Below are 16,790 nucleotides of genomic sequence, written 5' to 3'. Positions count from 1 at the left end.
ACAAAAAAATAAATTTTTACCCACTTCCTAGATCACTCCAACAATTTCTTTTAAAAGACAAAGAACTGTACAGAATTTTCATCATGGAGGTCCAGGATCAAAATTAAAGTTCCCCGAAAGGTAAGAGTCTAGTATATAGACGACTACAGACAAAACTGTCAAACATAAGATCCATGGAACAAAAGTATGCAACTTGCAGGGTTTAACTTCATCCAAACAAAACACTAGCTATATGGAGCTGGTTAAAATTTAAGTTCTACAAATTTTAATAATAAAAAACTGTCAAAAAAATGTAGGAACATATACCATTCCAAATAAACATAGAGTACTACAAAAGATAGAAGTTAAAGATACTAAAATTCTCAAAAAAGTATATAAATAAAAGATAATGGTAAAGAAAAGGGATTTCTTAAAATACATGAAGAAAAATCTGAATGCATTGAAGCAGGATACTCACTAAAGAAAGCTATGCAAAATCTTAACATCTGACAGGAAATACAAGACTCATCCATATTCTGGCATATTAAAAAAACAGTCAGCAGTATTTGCCATATTAGAGGGCCTCAAGGGAGAATAGTCCGGGACTAATGAGTCACCCTCTATAAATAAAGCATTATTATTATTATTATTATGTTACTTTTCAATAAGATCATGCTGAATATCATCCTTCACCTGCAATAACAATATAATGTACCAGTAAATGACTTTCAAAAATTTAAACCTCTATGTATTACAGAAATTCCTCATGTGCCAGTGCTGCCATCATAGTTGGAAACATGATATCTACCATACATACTGGCTTAGAAGTGGAGTCCAACTGCATACTGCTTAGATCCTGATCTGCCTTTGCACAAGGTGCCGGTACATGTCTGGGTCTTAGCAGTATATCAGTAGAATAAACAAGCGAGAACCTGATCTGCAAGTGCAATGTGGTGGCAGGTCAGTGTCTATGTTGTTTGCAGCTGGACTCCATTTATAAGTGAGTAAATAAAGTATGTGTCATTATTTCCTACTGCAAGGGAGACAAAAGCAGGAACTCTGCTGTTGCATAGCTGCCAACCTTCCAGGCTCACAATTAGTGAAAATAGGGATAAAAAGTCGTGAATTTGGACACGAATTCGTGAAAAATACCATGACAATAACTCCATCCACTCTGACTACTCCAACCGTCAATACTACACTATATCCAGTTTGCAAAATAAAAATAAAACACTACATATATGCAGAAATATTTATTTATCAAGACATGACACTGTGGCAGACTTGAACTTCCTCAACTGCTTGATCGTAAATTTGTTTTCTAAACAGTTCCGACTTCTTGCCTGCTGGTTGATCTTGGGGACTAAAATTGCTGAAAAATTTTCTGCAGCTAAGGAGGCCCTAAAGTCTGTCTTTTTTTTCCTCACTAAAGAAAATACTCTTTCGCTGTCACTGTTGCTGTGAGGAATGCACAGGAGCTGCAGCATTTTTGGTTCTTCCACAGGAAAATTTGGAAGCGATTTTCGAGTCCAGGAACATATGTCAGAACAAATGTTTAGCATGGTCTCCAGCTAATAAAGGTAGATTGTGTTCGACACAAGAAAACTCACAAATAATGCTTAAGCGTTGGTAGCATGTGGGTTTTCCGCCAATGGTTTAAAATATTCCAGAGCTGAAATCTGCGAATTCTTAATTTTCCCAACTTCTACGTGCTTTTTGCAACCGACATTCTTCCTCACATCATCTCTGCGATGGCACACTGAGTGCAAAAAGCATGAATGAATATCAATGTTTAATGGCAGAATGCATGGCCAATTTTTGATATATTCCAAATTAAACTTCACTTTTTGAGTAATACATTTCTTTTTCCTTGGTGGTGAAGACATTTTCAAAATCTTAAATGCGATGCTGAACAGTAACTCGAATCAGTGTTTTGACGCATGCACAGAGCAAATTTCCGGTTAGGCCCCAGTTTCTCTCAAAAGCACTTGTAAAACTACTCTTATATATATAGATTAAAATAGGCTAAAATGCTTGTGACTGGGCCAACTGTACTAATCAGCTGTAGATCTACTAATATCGTGACCAGCAGTACCGGACTGTTTCGGCAACTGCGAATATCACGACTAGCGCTTAACGGGAAATCAGTTATTTTATTAAAGATTTAAAATAATTGAGGATCGGAAAATTCATGAATTTTTGTCTTACGGCGTGAATCTGTGAATCGCTGAAAAAGTTGTGAAATTCACACCAAATTCATGAGGGTTGGCAGCTATGCTGTTGTTGTTATTGTTGTTGTTATAGGGTTTAACGCCATTTTTAAGCACAAGATAGGCTATACATGGCGGCCAGTATTAATGGTGGAAGAAGAACCCAGGAAAACCCCGGAAAGAACCACCGACCCACAAGAAGCTACAGGCAAGCTTTCTCACATATCCACATTGGCCGAACCCGAGACTCGAACCTACACAGACAGCGGTGAGATGGCAGTGATCCATGACAGACAGCGCTTTAGACCACTCGGCCACTCAGGGACCCCCCAGAACTCTGCTGTGTCTCTCCTGTTCTGTTGTGACATAATCCATAAACCTTGCAAAGTTGCTAAAGCAAGAAAAATAGACCACTTTCACATACTTCTACCTGTGATAGTACCCTCCACAATTAATTCACCCACCAAGTTTCATAAATATTCATAAAAGAGCATCAAAGAAACTGAGATAAACATAAACCAAATATTGCTGAAACATGAAAAAGAAGTTACTGAGACCAACTTTTGCCTATGCAGTGTAGAACCCTCCAAGATGAACAGCCAAAACAGTGTCATGTGAACATACAGTGTCTGAGAAACTATCCAAAAACTTAAAATCTGACACCTAGACCAACAACAACAACAACACTACTGGAAAAGTGATGCCTATATCTCACCTATGCTTTGCCTGAAAGACATCTGGTAGATATCTTTCAGATTAATGATTTACATGGTTTAAAATGTTAAATCCAGAATGCTTAAAACAAATTAAATTCATGTATCCTAAACAGCAGACAAAACCCTATCTCCTGATGTTTACTTCTTATAATACGTTGGGTAGAAGCATTTGTATTTTGAATGGCGTATGTACAAATCATGCTTATAAATGCTGAATTAATTTCAATTTTTTGGGTCTGACTGTAATCAACCCACCTTTAATTCATCCAGTACAGCAAGCACTTGTTCCTGTCTGAGACTACCCTTGATGACTTGCAGCACGAGATCGTAAAGAGGCTGTATTCCTGTATTAGCAAGCAAGGAATTCCAATCCACCAATTTACATTTTTTCAAACTGCAATAGAAAAAGGAAGTTAAACATTAAAATTCTATTTGATTAATTTATTTAATCTTCCCTCATCCTGCTCACCTCAGTTCAGATTTTACAACATTTAATTGGTGTGGATTAATATTGTAGAACAAATGGGCAGTGGCATTGCCACCAGACAAAAATGCCTCTTTACCCAAAACCAATTTCAGGGATTAAACAACTACCTGACCTGGATTGTTGTCAGAAAACAACACAAATCAGCCAATTATAAACAAAACAAAATGCCAAAACAAAATTGGAACAAATACTGTGTGGAAAATAACAATTTTGTGTTGAGCTGAAACACAAAACTAAAATGGATCCATGATGATCAATTATTTTAATATATGCCGGTTATGTACCTTATATAACGAAAGATACAAGTCTTAACTGAATTCACATCACCAGGGTTCATGTTACCTGGCGATTTGGACAACTAAGTCGCCTAAAATATGTGAGCTTAATGTTAGGAAAGCAAGTTCACCCTTTGACTGTTTTTATGTATACTGACTGACAACAGATTATGACTTTGAGATTCTCCCTCAACTAAGCCAGTAGTTCCAGTGTCGTGTTGTAACCAAGGGAAAATGTATTGCATGCTTCAAATAACTGGCTTTGATACCAACTGTGCCAACAAAACAAAATCTTGCACCTTCACAGGCAAGGGTTTTAATAGCTGATTGACCATTAACCCTTTCCTGAGCAAGATACCACTGCTGGATTTCTTGAAGTTACCATCTGATGATGAAAACATACCAACTTGTGTTTCAAAACTTATTAATATGTAAATAACAATTTGTTTTAAAAAAGGAATTGGAAAAAAGCTCTTCAGGGATCGTGTTGGGCTGCACCAATGTCACAAATTGTGATTTGTTTTCTTTTTTGGAGACAAAACATACCATCTGGTGATCTTTTTGGCGACATTTTTTGCTGTTAAAAATTGTATATAGTCTTGGGTTTGGAGTTGAGAAATTCAAAGGCACCATGAGAGGTAACTGCAAACTTGGATATAAAATTGTGTTGGAATCTATTGTTACATAAACAAATCCTTTGCTCATACTGACAAACCACCCTAACATGGCTTTGTTATATCATAATCTGCTTATGCTGATGTCTGGCCTTAGTACTCTGTGCTGTAATATAACCCAAATAGTCATGCCACCTGACCATCTACAATCGACCTCTAAAATCGGCAACAGAAATTACCACAACCTACCAGATGATGGCAGTTTTTTCCTTTTTGAAAAATGTACCAGACAAAATAGTTCTGCTGAATCATCAAAGAAAACAGATTACCTTTGAAGCACTGATTGTTCTGTAAAAAATAATGTACGAAGGAAATGAAAAAAGAAAAGTCTGTCTCTGTCAATGTTTTGTAATTGTTTGATTTTGGCGCAACAATAACAAATGGACATTTGTTTGGTCCTTCAAAGAGCGCCTTTAATAAAACACAAACCTTCATCAAAGCAAGCCAAACACCTTTGACAAAAATAATAGCACTGTTTCATTTTTCATAGTGATTGGAATCTATTTATTGTGCCATGAAAGTTTCCTGCTTGCAACAAAAAAGTTCATGCTTACAATCACTACCAATGGTGATTTAAAACCCGTATTAAAGTTCCAATATTTTGAAACAATTGATAACTGGCCATCAAGTTAAATGAAGGTGGGACATCTCACAAGAATGTGAAACTTTTTAATTTGTTCACATTTTCATTTCACAATGAATAGCCTCATCCCTTTGGTAGCTCCGGCATCATGGTAGATGCCTCTGGCTGAACAAAATCTAGGCAAACTTAAGTACATGTACATGTATCATATAAACAACTATACAGCCATGTGATAAAAGGATAATAAATATTAGAGTAGAGTGAACTGTTTCAGGAAACACGTTTGTTGACAATGGAATATAGAACAAATGAAGATTATTGTCTTATATATATATATATATATATATATATATATATATATATATATATATATATATGTATGTATGTATCGGAAACGCTTAATTACACGTATTGGGACGCCACTTTTTGACCTGGGACGCAGAAAATCACTGAGGCAGGAGTCCTCCGTACGCATGTAATAGGTTAGCGGCAAATTTCAAAGACTTGCCAGTCCTGCTTCAGCCACTTACGTTGTGGGAAAATGTGTTGATCAATTAGCTGTACTGATATTTACAATGACAGAATTCAGTGACTGAAAGAACCCCTGATGTACATGTTGCCATTTTATGAGAGTACATAAAACAGAACATGCTGCAATAGCTGGGCGGCAAGTTTAAAGGCTTTGACTGGCAGCAGGGTGGAAAAATGTACTGATGTTTACAGTGATTGAATTCAGAGGCAGAAAGACCCAGAGATGTACATGCGGTCATTTATAGAAGTACATGAAATAAACAACTTTAGATTTTGTTGTTGTGTACATTTCTGAATGTAGCGGAATAAGCAGTGCACGCGACCTCTGAATCAAGACATGTTGAGACTTAGATAAAATGCCATTCATAAGTGGGTGACAAGTCGCCTAAAAATGTAAACTTCGCCTTCTGTTAGGAAAGCGAAAACAACTTCGTCCTGTGATTATTCAAGAGGTACACTGACTGACAATACCATATTTTTTTTTAAATGCCCCTTGCCTTAGCCTGGTTGTTGAAGCAAAACGTATTCATCAAGGCATCAGTAGATAGGCCTAGTTTTTATATTACATGGACAAACAAAATCTTGCCCATTCACAAGCATTATGTTTTGATAGCTGATTGACCATTAACCCTTTTCTGAGTAAGGTAGCAACTATCAATTTCCTGCATGATATCCTTTGATGATAAAACATGCAAACTTGCTTTAAGATCAGAATCGGTGATCTGGATATATATTAACTGCCTCTTGTACACTATTTCATCATAAAATTAGTTTGAAACCGTAATTGAACCAGTAGGCCTAACGGGAAATAATGGCAGACTTCGCTAAGTCTGGGATGTACCAGTTTATTAGCTTGTCCGTTTTCTTAAATCATCGGGCAAATATATTCAGAAAAAATATATATACAAATCATTGAAACCAAAGCGTAGGTATTATTTTGTTAAAGATTTAACTTTACAATGCAAATTATGTAGGTCAGAAACATATGGGACAATGCTTGGTGTGAAATTAGTGAGATGCACTTTAAGGTCTGACTTGACATGTATTCGTGAAAATACGGGGACAAAACAGCAAATCAGATACTATTTATTTGCTTAAAATTACTACAAATACATAAACCAAAAATTTGTGATCCTGTCAATGGACTATTTGTAATGAAGCTATATTACAGTGAGTGATTACATTACGAAAACCTCTCCATCTAACAATAGATGCACTCACGTCTGTGTTGATTCTCTAGGAAAGAAGGGACTGCAACTTTTGATGGTGGGACTCCTATTTTTACCAAAATGGGAGTCCTGGACTCCTAGTTCTAAAACCCTAGCGAGATCTCTGTGTGTGTGTGTGTGTGTGTGTGTGTATATATATATATATATATATATATATATATATATATATATATATACATACATATACACACACACACATATATATACACACATATATATATATACACACACACGTTTTGTGTTTTCTAATGGGATTTGACTGATACATTAATTTTCTAATGTATGATCGAAGACTCAAAATCATGGATTTTTCAATATACAATTGTATTTCAGACTAGTTGTCTTCATTTAACCAACATTTCCATTTTTTCCTGTGTAAATCCTAGTCACTGATAACCGGTCATCTCTTAAAACTTTCACTTGTGTGCAGAATTTCAATTTGTTTTTAGTCCCCACCCCCACTTACCTAAACATCCAATTATGTCCACAATATTACCTTGGATGTTGAGATAAATGAATAGTACTGTATTATGAAAAAATAGTAATTTTTTGGTAACAACTTTATTTTAAGCCAGCACCATACTTAGTTCTTTCAAATTTAAACAAATTTATTTCTTCTTGGTTATGCCAATTCAGTTGGAAATAGGGTATAGTTCATTCATATATTAACTTTTATGCTTCAGTGTGTTGTCTTAAAAGTTACGATAATGTTTTCTTTTAACAGCTATGAAATTAAGACAAACAGTATGAAAGTGCATTTGCTCACATGTAGATATTACTGGTTTTATTTCAAAACAGTGTAAAGATATTTGTATCTGCCATTTCGTGTTAAGATTCAGAAATTTAAACAAATCTTGTTTCAGTGGTAGATGGTTAAGCATTTTTGCTAACTTGCAATTACAATACTGCAATCTACTTTATCAGATGAGATTAATTAAATATATAGTTCCTAATGAGTTCTTTTAAAGACAGATGGCCAAAATATACTGCATATATCTCTCAATCCAAATATAACTTTTAAGTACGAGTACACTGCATATAAATACGATACATTCACACTAACAAAATATGTTTATAATACACATGTAACACAATTTTCTAAACACATAGATATTGCATTTCTTGCTTGGCTCCCACATCTTCCTGCTCATCTCTCACCTCTCCCTATTCTTTCCAAAAGAAGCCACTGCCTGATACTTCATAAAATTCAAGTCTAGCTTGACAACTAATCACTTTTTCAGATCTCTTATGGATCTTAAAAATGGCCAATCCTGAGCTCATGGCTTCAAGAAAATAAAACAGCAATGGACATTTAATTAAAATATGATTTGGAAGAAAGAATGTGATTTGGTAAAAATGAATAAATTAGAGATGCTAATTTTAATTTGCATGAGGTAAGTACTGTACTATAAGCTATAGTTATTAACTTTCATGCTTCAGTGTGTTTTCTAATGGGATTCGACTGATACATTAATTTTCTAATGTATGATCGAAGACTCAAAATCATGGATTTTTCAATATACAATTGTATTTCAGACTAGTTGTCTTCATTTAACCAAAATTTCCATTTTTTCCTGTGTAAATCCTAGTCATCTGCAAACTGAAATATTTTTTAAAACTGATTTATTTTTTAACTGCTTTCTGTTATTGCTATATTTGTTTTTGGCAAAGTCAATCATAGTCCTCAACTGGCTTGCTATAGCGGGGTCACACTGTACTATGAATATTCAAATAGAGAAATAAGGTATTTGTTTAACATATTAACCCCTGGAGGTTTGTCATTTTTGCCTGAAAATCAAGTAGGAAACACATTCTGAAAGCTATTTCTGAATAGATCCAAAAACACCAAATCCCCAGTGATCTTTCAATAACATACTGCCTCGTTGTGTTAGAAACATTGTTTTTCATTGGCTATTTGACACACGCAGGAGCAGAAGGGTAAAAGACTTTTTTGTGCTAAACGGAGCCATTATTTTTGTATGGAGACCACTCTTTATTCCAAATGCCCATCTTATCCTACTTTTTGCAAAGGCTCATCTGTCTGTTTGCAGTTCATACCGGTTTGCCTTAGATCTGAGACCAAAAAGTATAAAATCCGGACACAAAACTGGATTCAGACCATGGGCGAAATTTTGGGTAAAAAAAAAGTTGGCTCCAAAAAATGAGGTTTTTTTATCTGTATTTTGTAGTGCTACTAGATATTCCAGATTATATGGTATCATTTTACAGCTATATCTGTCTACCTTTCTATAACACCACCCACTTTAGTGTATTATGCATGACCATGACGCTACAGAGCTCAGCAGTAGACTACTACCTCATGCCCCGTTAAGTTGTCGCTAGGGGTTAATGTGCTAAGCTCTGTAACTAAAACAATGAGAAAAGTCAGAAGAAAATCAAATAACATCATAAAATTAGAAAATCAACATGGCAATCATTTGTAAAAGTTTCCTCTATCTTTGTCCTATCCCAACAGTTATACTGGGATACAAAAACAGCATGCATTCCCTATCAAAAATCTGGAATTTGCTGAAACCAACAGACAGCAGCATAAGGTAGCAGGTTTCAAACAGGCTTACAAATAAGTACAGTTATTATTTAAGATCAGTAAAGGCATCTAAGAATACACCACTATATTCATATAGGTGTCTTTTCTGATCTCAATAAAATATTGTTACTATAAAATTTAATGGTAAAGATGCTTTGCCAAAGTTTGTTCATTCCTGATTGTAGAGTAATCTGCATCACAAAACAGATGAAAATTAATGATAGCTACAGACTTTTACAATTGCAAAAACAGGCACTAAATTGGAACACAAAAAGCAGACATCAGATCTACTCATAATCAATGCAGAGGATAATTCAAACTTTTTCCAATATGCAGCACTTTCATCATGACATAACAGCACTACAATCAATCCAGTTTAAACCTGATGATATCTCTTCAGTGACATCAAGTAAATATGTTGATATAATTAAAACCCTGATTCTGACACATGAATTAATAGGGACTTTTATATAATTATCTTCAAAGGAATATTCTTTTTTTTTAAATAACCAAAGTAAACAACTGCTATTTAATATGTGTAATCAAATTTTTAAAAATCAATATTAGAAAAAGTAGGTACCTAACAATGAAATGAATCATAACTTCAGAGGTGATTCTACTACAAAAATTAATGCCACTTGGTGGCCTGAACTTCCATTGGCAGACCCACAGTATTTGTTTTGAATTATTCCATCAAATAATAGTCAAGCTTGCTTGTGAGAACTGTTCCCTAATTCATCATCATAATGTGATATAAAAAAAACAATTATTATTTTTTATCAGTAGTGCAACTTGATAAATCTGAGTTATATTTTGCATCAAACTGGGTTAAACAAATTTAATTATTCAGTTTTTCATGGATTACATATGAATTTTCTGCAGGAATTTGATAGAAAGGAAAGTAATTTTTGCATATTTATGATCATCAAATTAGAAACAACACTAACTACAGAACATAAAACAAAATTTTCTATCAATCTTCTTTTATGATTTTTTTAAATACAAAAAGTAAATATTCTACTTTAACTCATTCAGCCCCAACACTGTTATCAGTTTCACTGCTGTTATGCCCCAGAGTCACTAAGCTATGTCTAGCTGCTTGTGCCCCAGAGAGTTAATACCTGTTTGGAAAATTCTGTAAACATCATGCACATGTAATTCACTCTTACCTCTTTTCTTATATCCAATAAAAATCCATGAAATTTTCACCAATTATTCCAAATGAATTTGTCTACACAGTGATTATTTTTTTTCTTCCTATTTGTCCAAATCTTTCACAACTTATTTATACACTATTTACAAAATTATGTGCAACATTTTTAGAAATATCATGTAATCAGCCCTTAATATCATTGAAATAAACCAGGAAAATTTAATGTGATATGGTTTTAAACATTTTGCACATAAATATACTTGGCATTGTTCACATCCAGTTGTTGGTTTAGATCACACTTTGTTCAGTGAACACATTTTGTAGTGTTTTTTCTTTGGCATGACCACTGGCCAATGCTGACCTTGTTGAGGCAGAGGTTGAACTTCTCTTTCCCTTTTACCTACAAATCCTCGAAGTAGTTCATGTGCAAAATTCATTCTGAACTCCAACTGGGTTCTAACTCTTTCCCTGTTGTTTTTGGTGATGATATTATGGTTCTGCAATTCTTTCATCAGCAAATATGAATTTACTATTGAAATGTCAAAAAGGAAAACAAACAGATACTTCCACCATTTCAAAGACTTTCTACCAGTGCTTTAAGTTGCTCGCATTTGATCTGCATGGTCTACTCCATTCATGTACATGTTGTACAGTTTTGCCTAGGAGTGGACATGGAATATCCTTGATGGAACCATCTTTCTGCTTCTGGCTAACAGATGTGGCTCACCATCTCAGCTGGTACACAGTGTAGTGATATTCTTCTTGTCATGCCAAATTGTAACTCTCATGTCTCCTTTCTGTTTAATTATGTTTTGGAACCTGCTCCTTCAGCTTTACTTTGTGTAATCCAGATGGAAGACCCTTTCGACTTGATCGAACTGTTCTGCAACCATACATACCTTATTGTCGAAGCTGAAGAAATAGGTCTGGAGATGTAAGACAACTGTTGGTGTAGACATGGTGTCCAAGATGAAATAAAGGTTCCATCAAATCAAGAACAACCCTTTGTCCAAGATTCAATTCTGGATTGTTGTCAGCCCTTCCAGTATAAACCTGAAAGTCCCCAACATATCCATTATGAGGATCCACTTGAACCCATACTTTGATGCCTCTCTTGGTCAGTTTTAAAGGCACATACTGCTTAAAGCCCAGTTGGCATGAAAATCCAATCATTGCTTCATCAATGGACACCTCACGATGTGGGTTGTATTCTCTAGTGCATGTGTTCCAAATATGCTCCAATACTGGTCAAATGTGGGTCAGTTTGTTATGACCAGATGTTCTTCAAGGTGGGTTGTTACTGGTGCCAGTCACATGAAAATATTTCTGTAGATTTTCAAATCTTGCATGACTAAATCAATCAGATGTTTTATCTAACACACATTCACCACAACTGGAGATGGGACTGGCCACTGAATGCTGGAAACAAACCATGTCCACAGGTGGGATTGGCCATTGAATGCAGAAACCAGATCACACATAAAGACGGGACCAGGACAAATTGAGTTAATAATACACTACTGAAAATAGTGAGCACTGGGGAATGTTATAATATTAAAAGGTGAAATCAACATTGGTTTTTGGGCCTATTACCATAAAATGACAGATTCTAAGGCAAGAATTTTGCCAAAATCAACCCTAAAGTGTGGATTCTGTAAGTATTCAGATTCATTTGTGAATTATCAAAATGCTCATATACAGGATTCTCCATTTTCATAATAACAAACGTCTTCCTAAATTTTTTCTTTCCTAGTTGTCAGAACAGTTGACAATGCAGATAGATAATGACTGATCCACAAATTGTATTCACTGCATTACATAAAATCAACACATAGCCTCAGCTTCATTTGCCAAACTATGCTTGGCGACATGTAGTCTTGCATTAAACACTAAATGACTTTTTCAACTACTTTGCTTCCAATGAACTAGTCCTAAAATGTAAGACCTCAACCCTGATCTTACTGCCCAAATAATGGCCCTGTGTAGCTTGTTTTGATATCGTCTAACATTGTAATGAAATCAAATTTTCAGGAATATCTCACAAACTTGGCAGCTCATAAATAAGCTTTTCTACAAATTAAAGTCATAATGTTTTAGTCAGACTTTACTTACTCTGGTGTCCTTTTTCTAATAAATTCAAATTCTCTCACAAGTGAATGGACCTGTTTTCAAGTTTCATTCACCTACATTTCAGCTGGCTGGAAAGCAATGGAAACTGGGAATGCCGAAATCGGGTTAAGTTGATGTATACATCATTAATTAAACTAATATGTTATTGAAGAAAGTGTTTAAATAGCTTCATTTTGTTAAAGATTCTTATCAACCTTTTCACCAATTTCAGTATTCCCACCTTCCATCCCATTCCAGTCATCTTGAAAATATGTCCATTTGCTGTTGTGGGAATCTGAATAAGACCTCGACGCTCCAACATAACTATCTGGGTCGAGGTCTTGCATTGTAGGATTAAAAACGCACCAAATTATGTTTTTCTTCATTTTGTTCTGGCTTCCTTTTCGCGCATTTTCATTGGAGAGAAAATATAGTTTTCAATACTGTTCTGTATTCTGATATTGTTAACTTGATACATATGTTATAAAGATTCCTATCCTGTCAAACTGAAATTTTATTTTATGAGAAACAACGCTGATCAGCAAGTCTCGAGATAAAATGCATTATAACAAAATAAATAATGTTATATAAGTGTACGATTTATTATTAACCGCTATAGCATTTACGTTATCTACAATAAATTAACGACATCGACAGAATCAAACTGTTCAAACAAATCGACTGCTAACGATTCGGCCGAGGCATGGGTCAAAATATCTCCCCTTCCCGCTATAAGAGAAAGTGGAAATAATTTTGTTACGTCAATTTTCATCATAAAATATTAACGTGTGCATGATATTTTAACTTTCTAGACTAAATTTGGAGTATTTCAATAACATACAATTCCTGTCTTCCCGATTTTTCCCACAACTTGCATTGTTCGGCGGTGAGGAAAGTCGCCGCCATTTTGTTTGCACTTGACGTAGAATGGCCGGTGCAAAGATCTATTAAAACTCTTCTGTTTATTTTTGCAACATTTCTACCATAAACATTATTTTAACAATGCACAATTTAAGGATAATGTTTAATGCAAAATGAATTTTTAAATTGTTTATTAGAATATACGTATTTTTAAAAAAATATCATATTTATTATCACAACTGAAATACCAGTCTGACATTTAGTATTCAGAACTGATTAAATTAACGGTCGTCAATATTAAGTTTTAAATTTAGTGTTCTCATTCTCGTCAGAGGAGAGAATAAATATTGTAACTTAATTTTTCAAGTTTGTTTCTTTTTATTTACTTATTAAAAGTTATATCTTTTTTAAGTATATTAGATTCGTTCGTAAATAAAATGATATGTGAAATGATAAATGAAACATGGCAGCGCTCTGTGACATAAAATTAGGCAAGACGGAGAAAAAACTGAAAAAGAAGCAAGCACGTTTGAGACATACTCTTTTAAAACATGATGGCATAGAAATACAGGATAAACCGACGAAAGTACGTAGTTTATATTTTTTCCATTATTTCTTTTTTTGTAAGAGGAAGCCGGATTTGATGACAAGACCCTTGCTACAGTGGACTTAGACAATTCGGCCCAAATACAATTTGGCCCAAGAAAATTCGGCCCAATTTGGACCGAAAATAAGACAATTCGGCCCAACTTTGCGATAGTTGTATAAAGATATTTTCTTCAAACAGCAAGTAGATACTATGTAAGATATATATTAGTTATTTTTTTTTATTTTAAAAATTTCGTGAAAGCACTTAATTAAGTATAAAATTTTTATTCATTTTATCTTCTTATAAAATATAAAATAAGTCATAATGATTAAATCAGATTAATGATCATGGGAATAATGATGATGTTCAGCTGTCACATACAGGAGAAATAACTACAATGACGAATGTATGTGTTTAATATGGTTAATCAAACATATTTGTAATAATTTCATGCCATATTTTAATGACCAAAAGGGAACCAAAAAAGCTGAGCGAAAACGATTACAGATTTAATAAACAGTCTTTTGTCGTATGTATCTGATACATACGTTACAGTTTTTGAGTGACTAAAAAGGCATACACATTGTAAACTTTCGTGCTTATATTTTGATTAGAATGGTATTAGTTTGACAACTTAAAATGTTTTTGGTGTTTTGAATATTCATTATTATCAATTTAAATGAAATTTAAAATACAAGAAATTTTGGTAAAGATGCATCGTACGTTGTGCACATTTATCTGTCTTTTTCGTAACTCATAATAGCAAAACGCAATAATGTTCTGAATTAAATTTATGTGAAATTATCGCAAAATACCTAATTATGCAATTTTCAACCGTTTTCCCGGTATCATTTTATTTGTAAATCATAACAAATACCTTCAAATACGAGAAGATCTCTTGTAACGTATGTATTTTGCTTGAGAATGTAGGTTTTGAGACCAAGTGGGCAGGTGCCTAACAAAATCGACCTTCTTCCACAGGAGATATGATGCATCTCATTATTGTCTACGTAACTCCCAAAGCATCACGTCCATCTCTACTATACTTCTTTTTATCAGACGTCCTTTCTCCACAGTAATATTTGTCTTTGGGACAGTTTTCCTAAAGATATCAGAAAGCTCCTAACCATTATAACTTCAGAAAACATTTATCTAATTTTATTCTCAACCTATTCTATTTTACAAACTAATTAAAATGAGAATGAATAATTAAGTTACCTAATACAAGGATTTTGAACTATATGGTAAAAACATATTATATAAGAATTGTCAAAATATATGTTAAAAATAAATACTTGTTAAAACTATTGTCAGTTGTATTATAAAATTGGGCCGAATATATATATCTTACATAGTATCTACTTGCTGTTTGAAGAAAAATATCTTTATACAACTATCGCAAAGTTGGGCCGAATTGTCCTTCGAGTTGGGCCGAATTGTCTTTTAAGTTGGGCCGAATTGTCTTATTTTCGGTCCAAGTTGGGCCGAATTGTCTTGGGCCAAATTGTCTTTGGGCTGAATTGTCCAATAGCCGCTGCAGTGGTATCTTGGGTCTTAAAGTTTGCGATCGGCGAATAAGTAAATAAAAACACTGACTGTCAAGATATTGTATGTCTATCTGCTGTTCTTTGCTCTGTATTAAAATACAGTTTAAGTAAGGTGACCGCGGGAAACGATCGATATCAGTCAATCTGTATGGTACGTCATACATTGTCACTGAGAACAGACCACCAACATGAGCATAGCAGCATGTCAACCTCAGACTGTATAGACCCCCATTAATCCAATGAAAAGTAATCATGTACATCAAATCCAATGCCTGTTATATTTAAAGCCACCAAACAATAATCATCCATATTTCAAATTTTGACTCTTATTTGCTAACATAGATTCATTCTCTTCGTTCCTGGAAGATACAGTAATCATGTGATGTAACTCTTGCTTAACATCATTGGACATTATCAGACAACAAAATTGTTAACCAGTTTGTTACTGAAATAACATTTTTAAGAAGATATAGATTCTATTTGAGAACATGGCATACAGCAATTATTTGGAAACAATGATATTCATGGAAGTATTTTAAAATAGTGTACTTGTTAGAATCCTGAGATTTTCATGTAATCAGCTGGTGATGCAGAACTAGCAAACTCCATCATATAGGAGTCACAAAATTCTTCACTGCCATGCCAGCCCAGAAGAATGTATAGCTTCTGACAGCTATCCCTCATCTGCTATGCAAGTTTCACTCAGAGTTGCTATGTCCACTTTGTATCAAGCCAGTTCCCAAACAACCAGTGGAGTCTGTCTCCAGAAGTCTCGCTAGGATTTTAAAACTAGGAGTCCAAGATTCCCATTTTGATAAAAATAAGAGTCCCACCATCAAAAGTTGCAGTCCCTTCTTTTCTACAGAATCAACAGAGACGTGAGTGCATCTGTTTTTAAATGGAGAGGTTTTCATAATGAAATCACTCACTTTAATATAGCTTCATTACAACAGTCCATTGACAGGATTGCATATTTATGGTTTATTTATTTGTGTATGTCCTTGTAGTAATTTTAGGCAATAGTTAAATAGTATCTTATTTGCTGTTTTTTCCCGTATTTTCGCAAATACGTGTCAGGTCGGAAAACAGCTTAGACCGTAAAGTGCATCTCGTGAATTCCACAACATAGCATTACCCCATACATTTCTGACCTACATAATTTGCATTTTAAAGTTAAATCATTAATAAAAATAATACCTTGGCTTTGCTTTCAATGATCTGTATATTTTTCTGAAAATATCTGCCTGATGATTTACGAAAACAGACAATCTAATAAACTGGTACATCCCAGACTAAGCG

General features: G+C 34.3%; 2 protein-coding genes across 4 annotated transcripts in view; one reads left to right on the top strand and one right to left on the bottom strand.

The window, feature by feature from the left end:
- LOC149798387 (THO complex subunit 2-like) overlaps positions 1 to 13,410 on the bottom strand; it is a 124,282-nt gene extending 110,872 nt beyond the window's left edge. For both annotated transcript variants that reach the window (XM_089963569.1, XM_089963570.1), the window contains exons 1-2: positions 13,336 to 13,410; positions 3,161 to 3,299 (exon numbers count right to left, since the gene is read on the bottom strand). In XM_089963569.1, coding sequence (XP_089819695.1) covers positions 3,161 to 3,299; positions 13,336 to 13,400 — 204 coding nt within the window. In that variant the 5' untranslated portion in view covers positions 13,401 to 13,410. The remainder of the gene's footprint in view (positions 1 to 3,160; positions 3,300 to 13,335) is intronic.
- A 407-nt stretch (positions 13,411 to 13,817) lies between these two features.
- Positions 13,818 to 16,790, top strand: part of LOC149798386 (tRNA (carboxymethyluridine(34)-5-O)-methyltransferase alkbh8-like) — a 36,855-nt gene continuing 33,882 nt past the window's right edge. For both annotated transcript variants that reach the window (XM_089963568.1, XM_089963567.1), the window contains exon 1: positions 13,818 to 13,941. In XM_089963568.1, coding sequence (XP_089819694.1) covers positions 13,819 to 13,941 — 123 coding nt within the window. In that variant the 5' untranslated portion in view covers position 13,818. The remainder of the gene's footprint in view (positions 13,942 to 16,790) is intronic.

Source organism: Sinohyriopsis cumingii, chromosome 6 (genome assembly GCF_028554795.1).
Source record: "Sinohyriopsis cumingii isolate HCF-2022 chromosome 6, ASM2855479v2, whole genome shotgun sequence".
NCBI classification, from domain to species: Eukaryota; Metazoa; Mollusca; class Bivalvia; order Unionida; family Unionidae; genus Sinohyriopsis; species Sinohyriopsis cumingii.
Note: the sequence above shows the minus strand (reverse complement) of the source record. Positions and strands in the feature narration are given on the sequence as shown.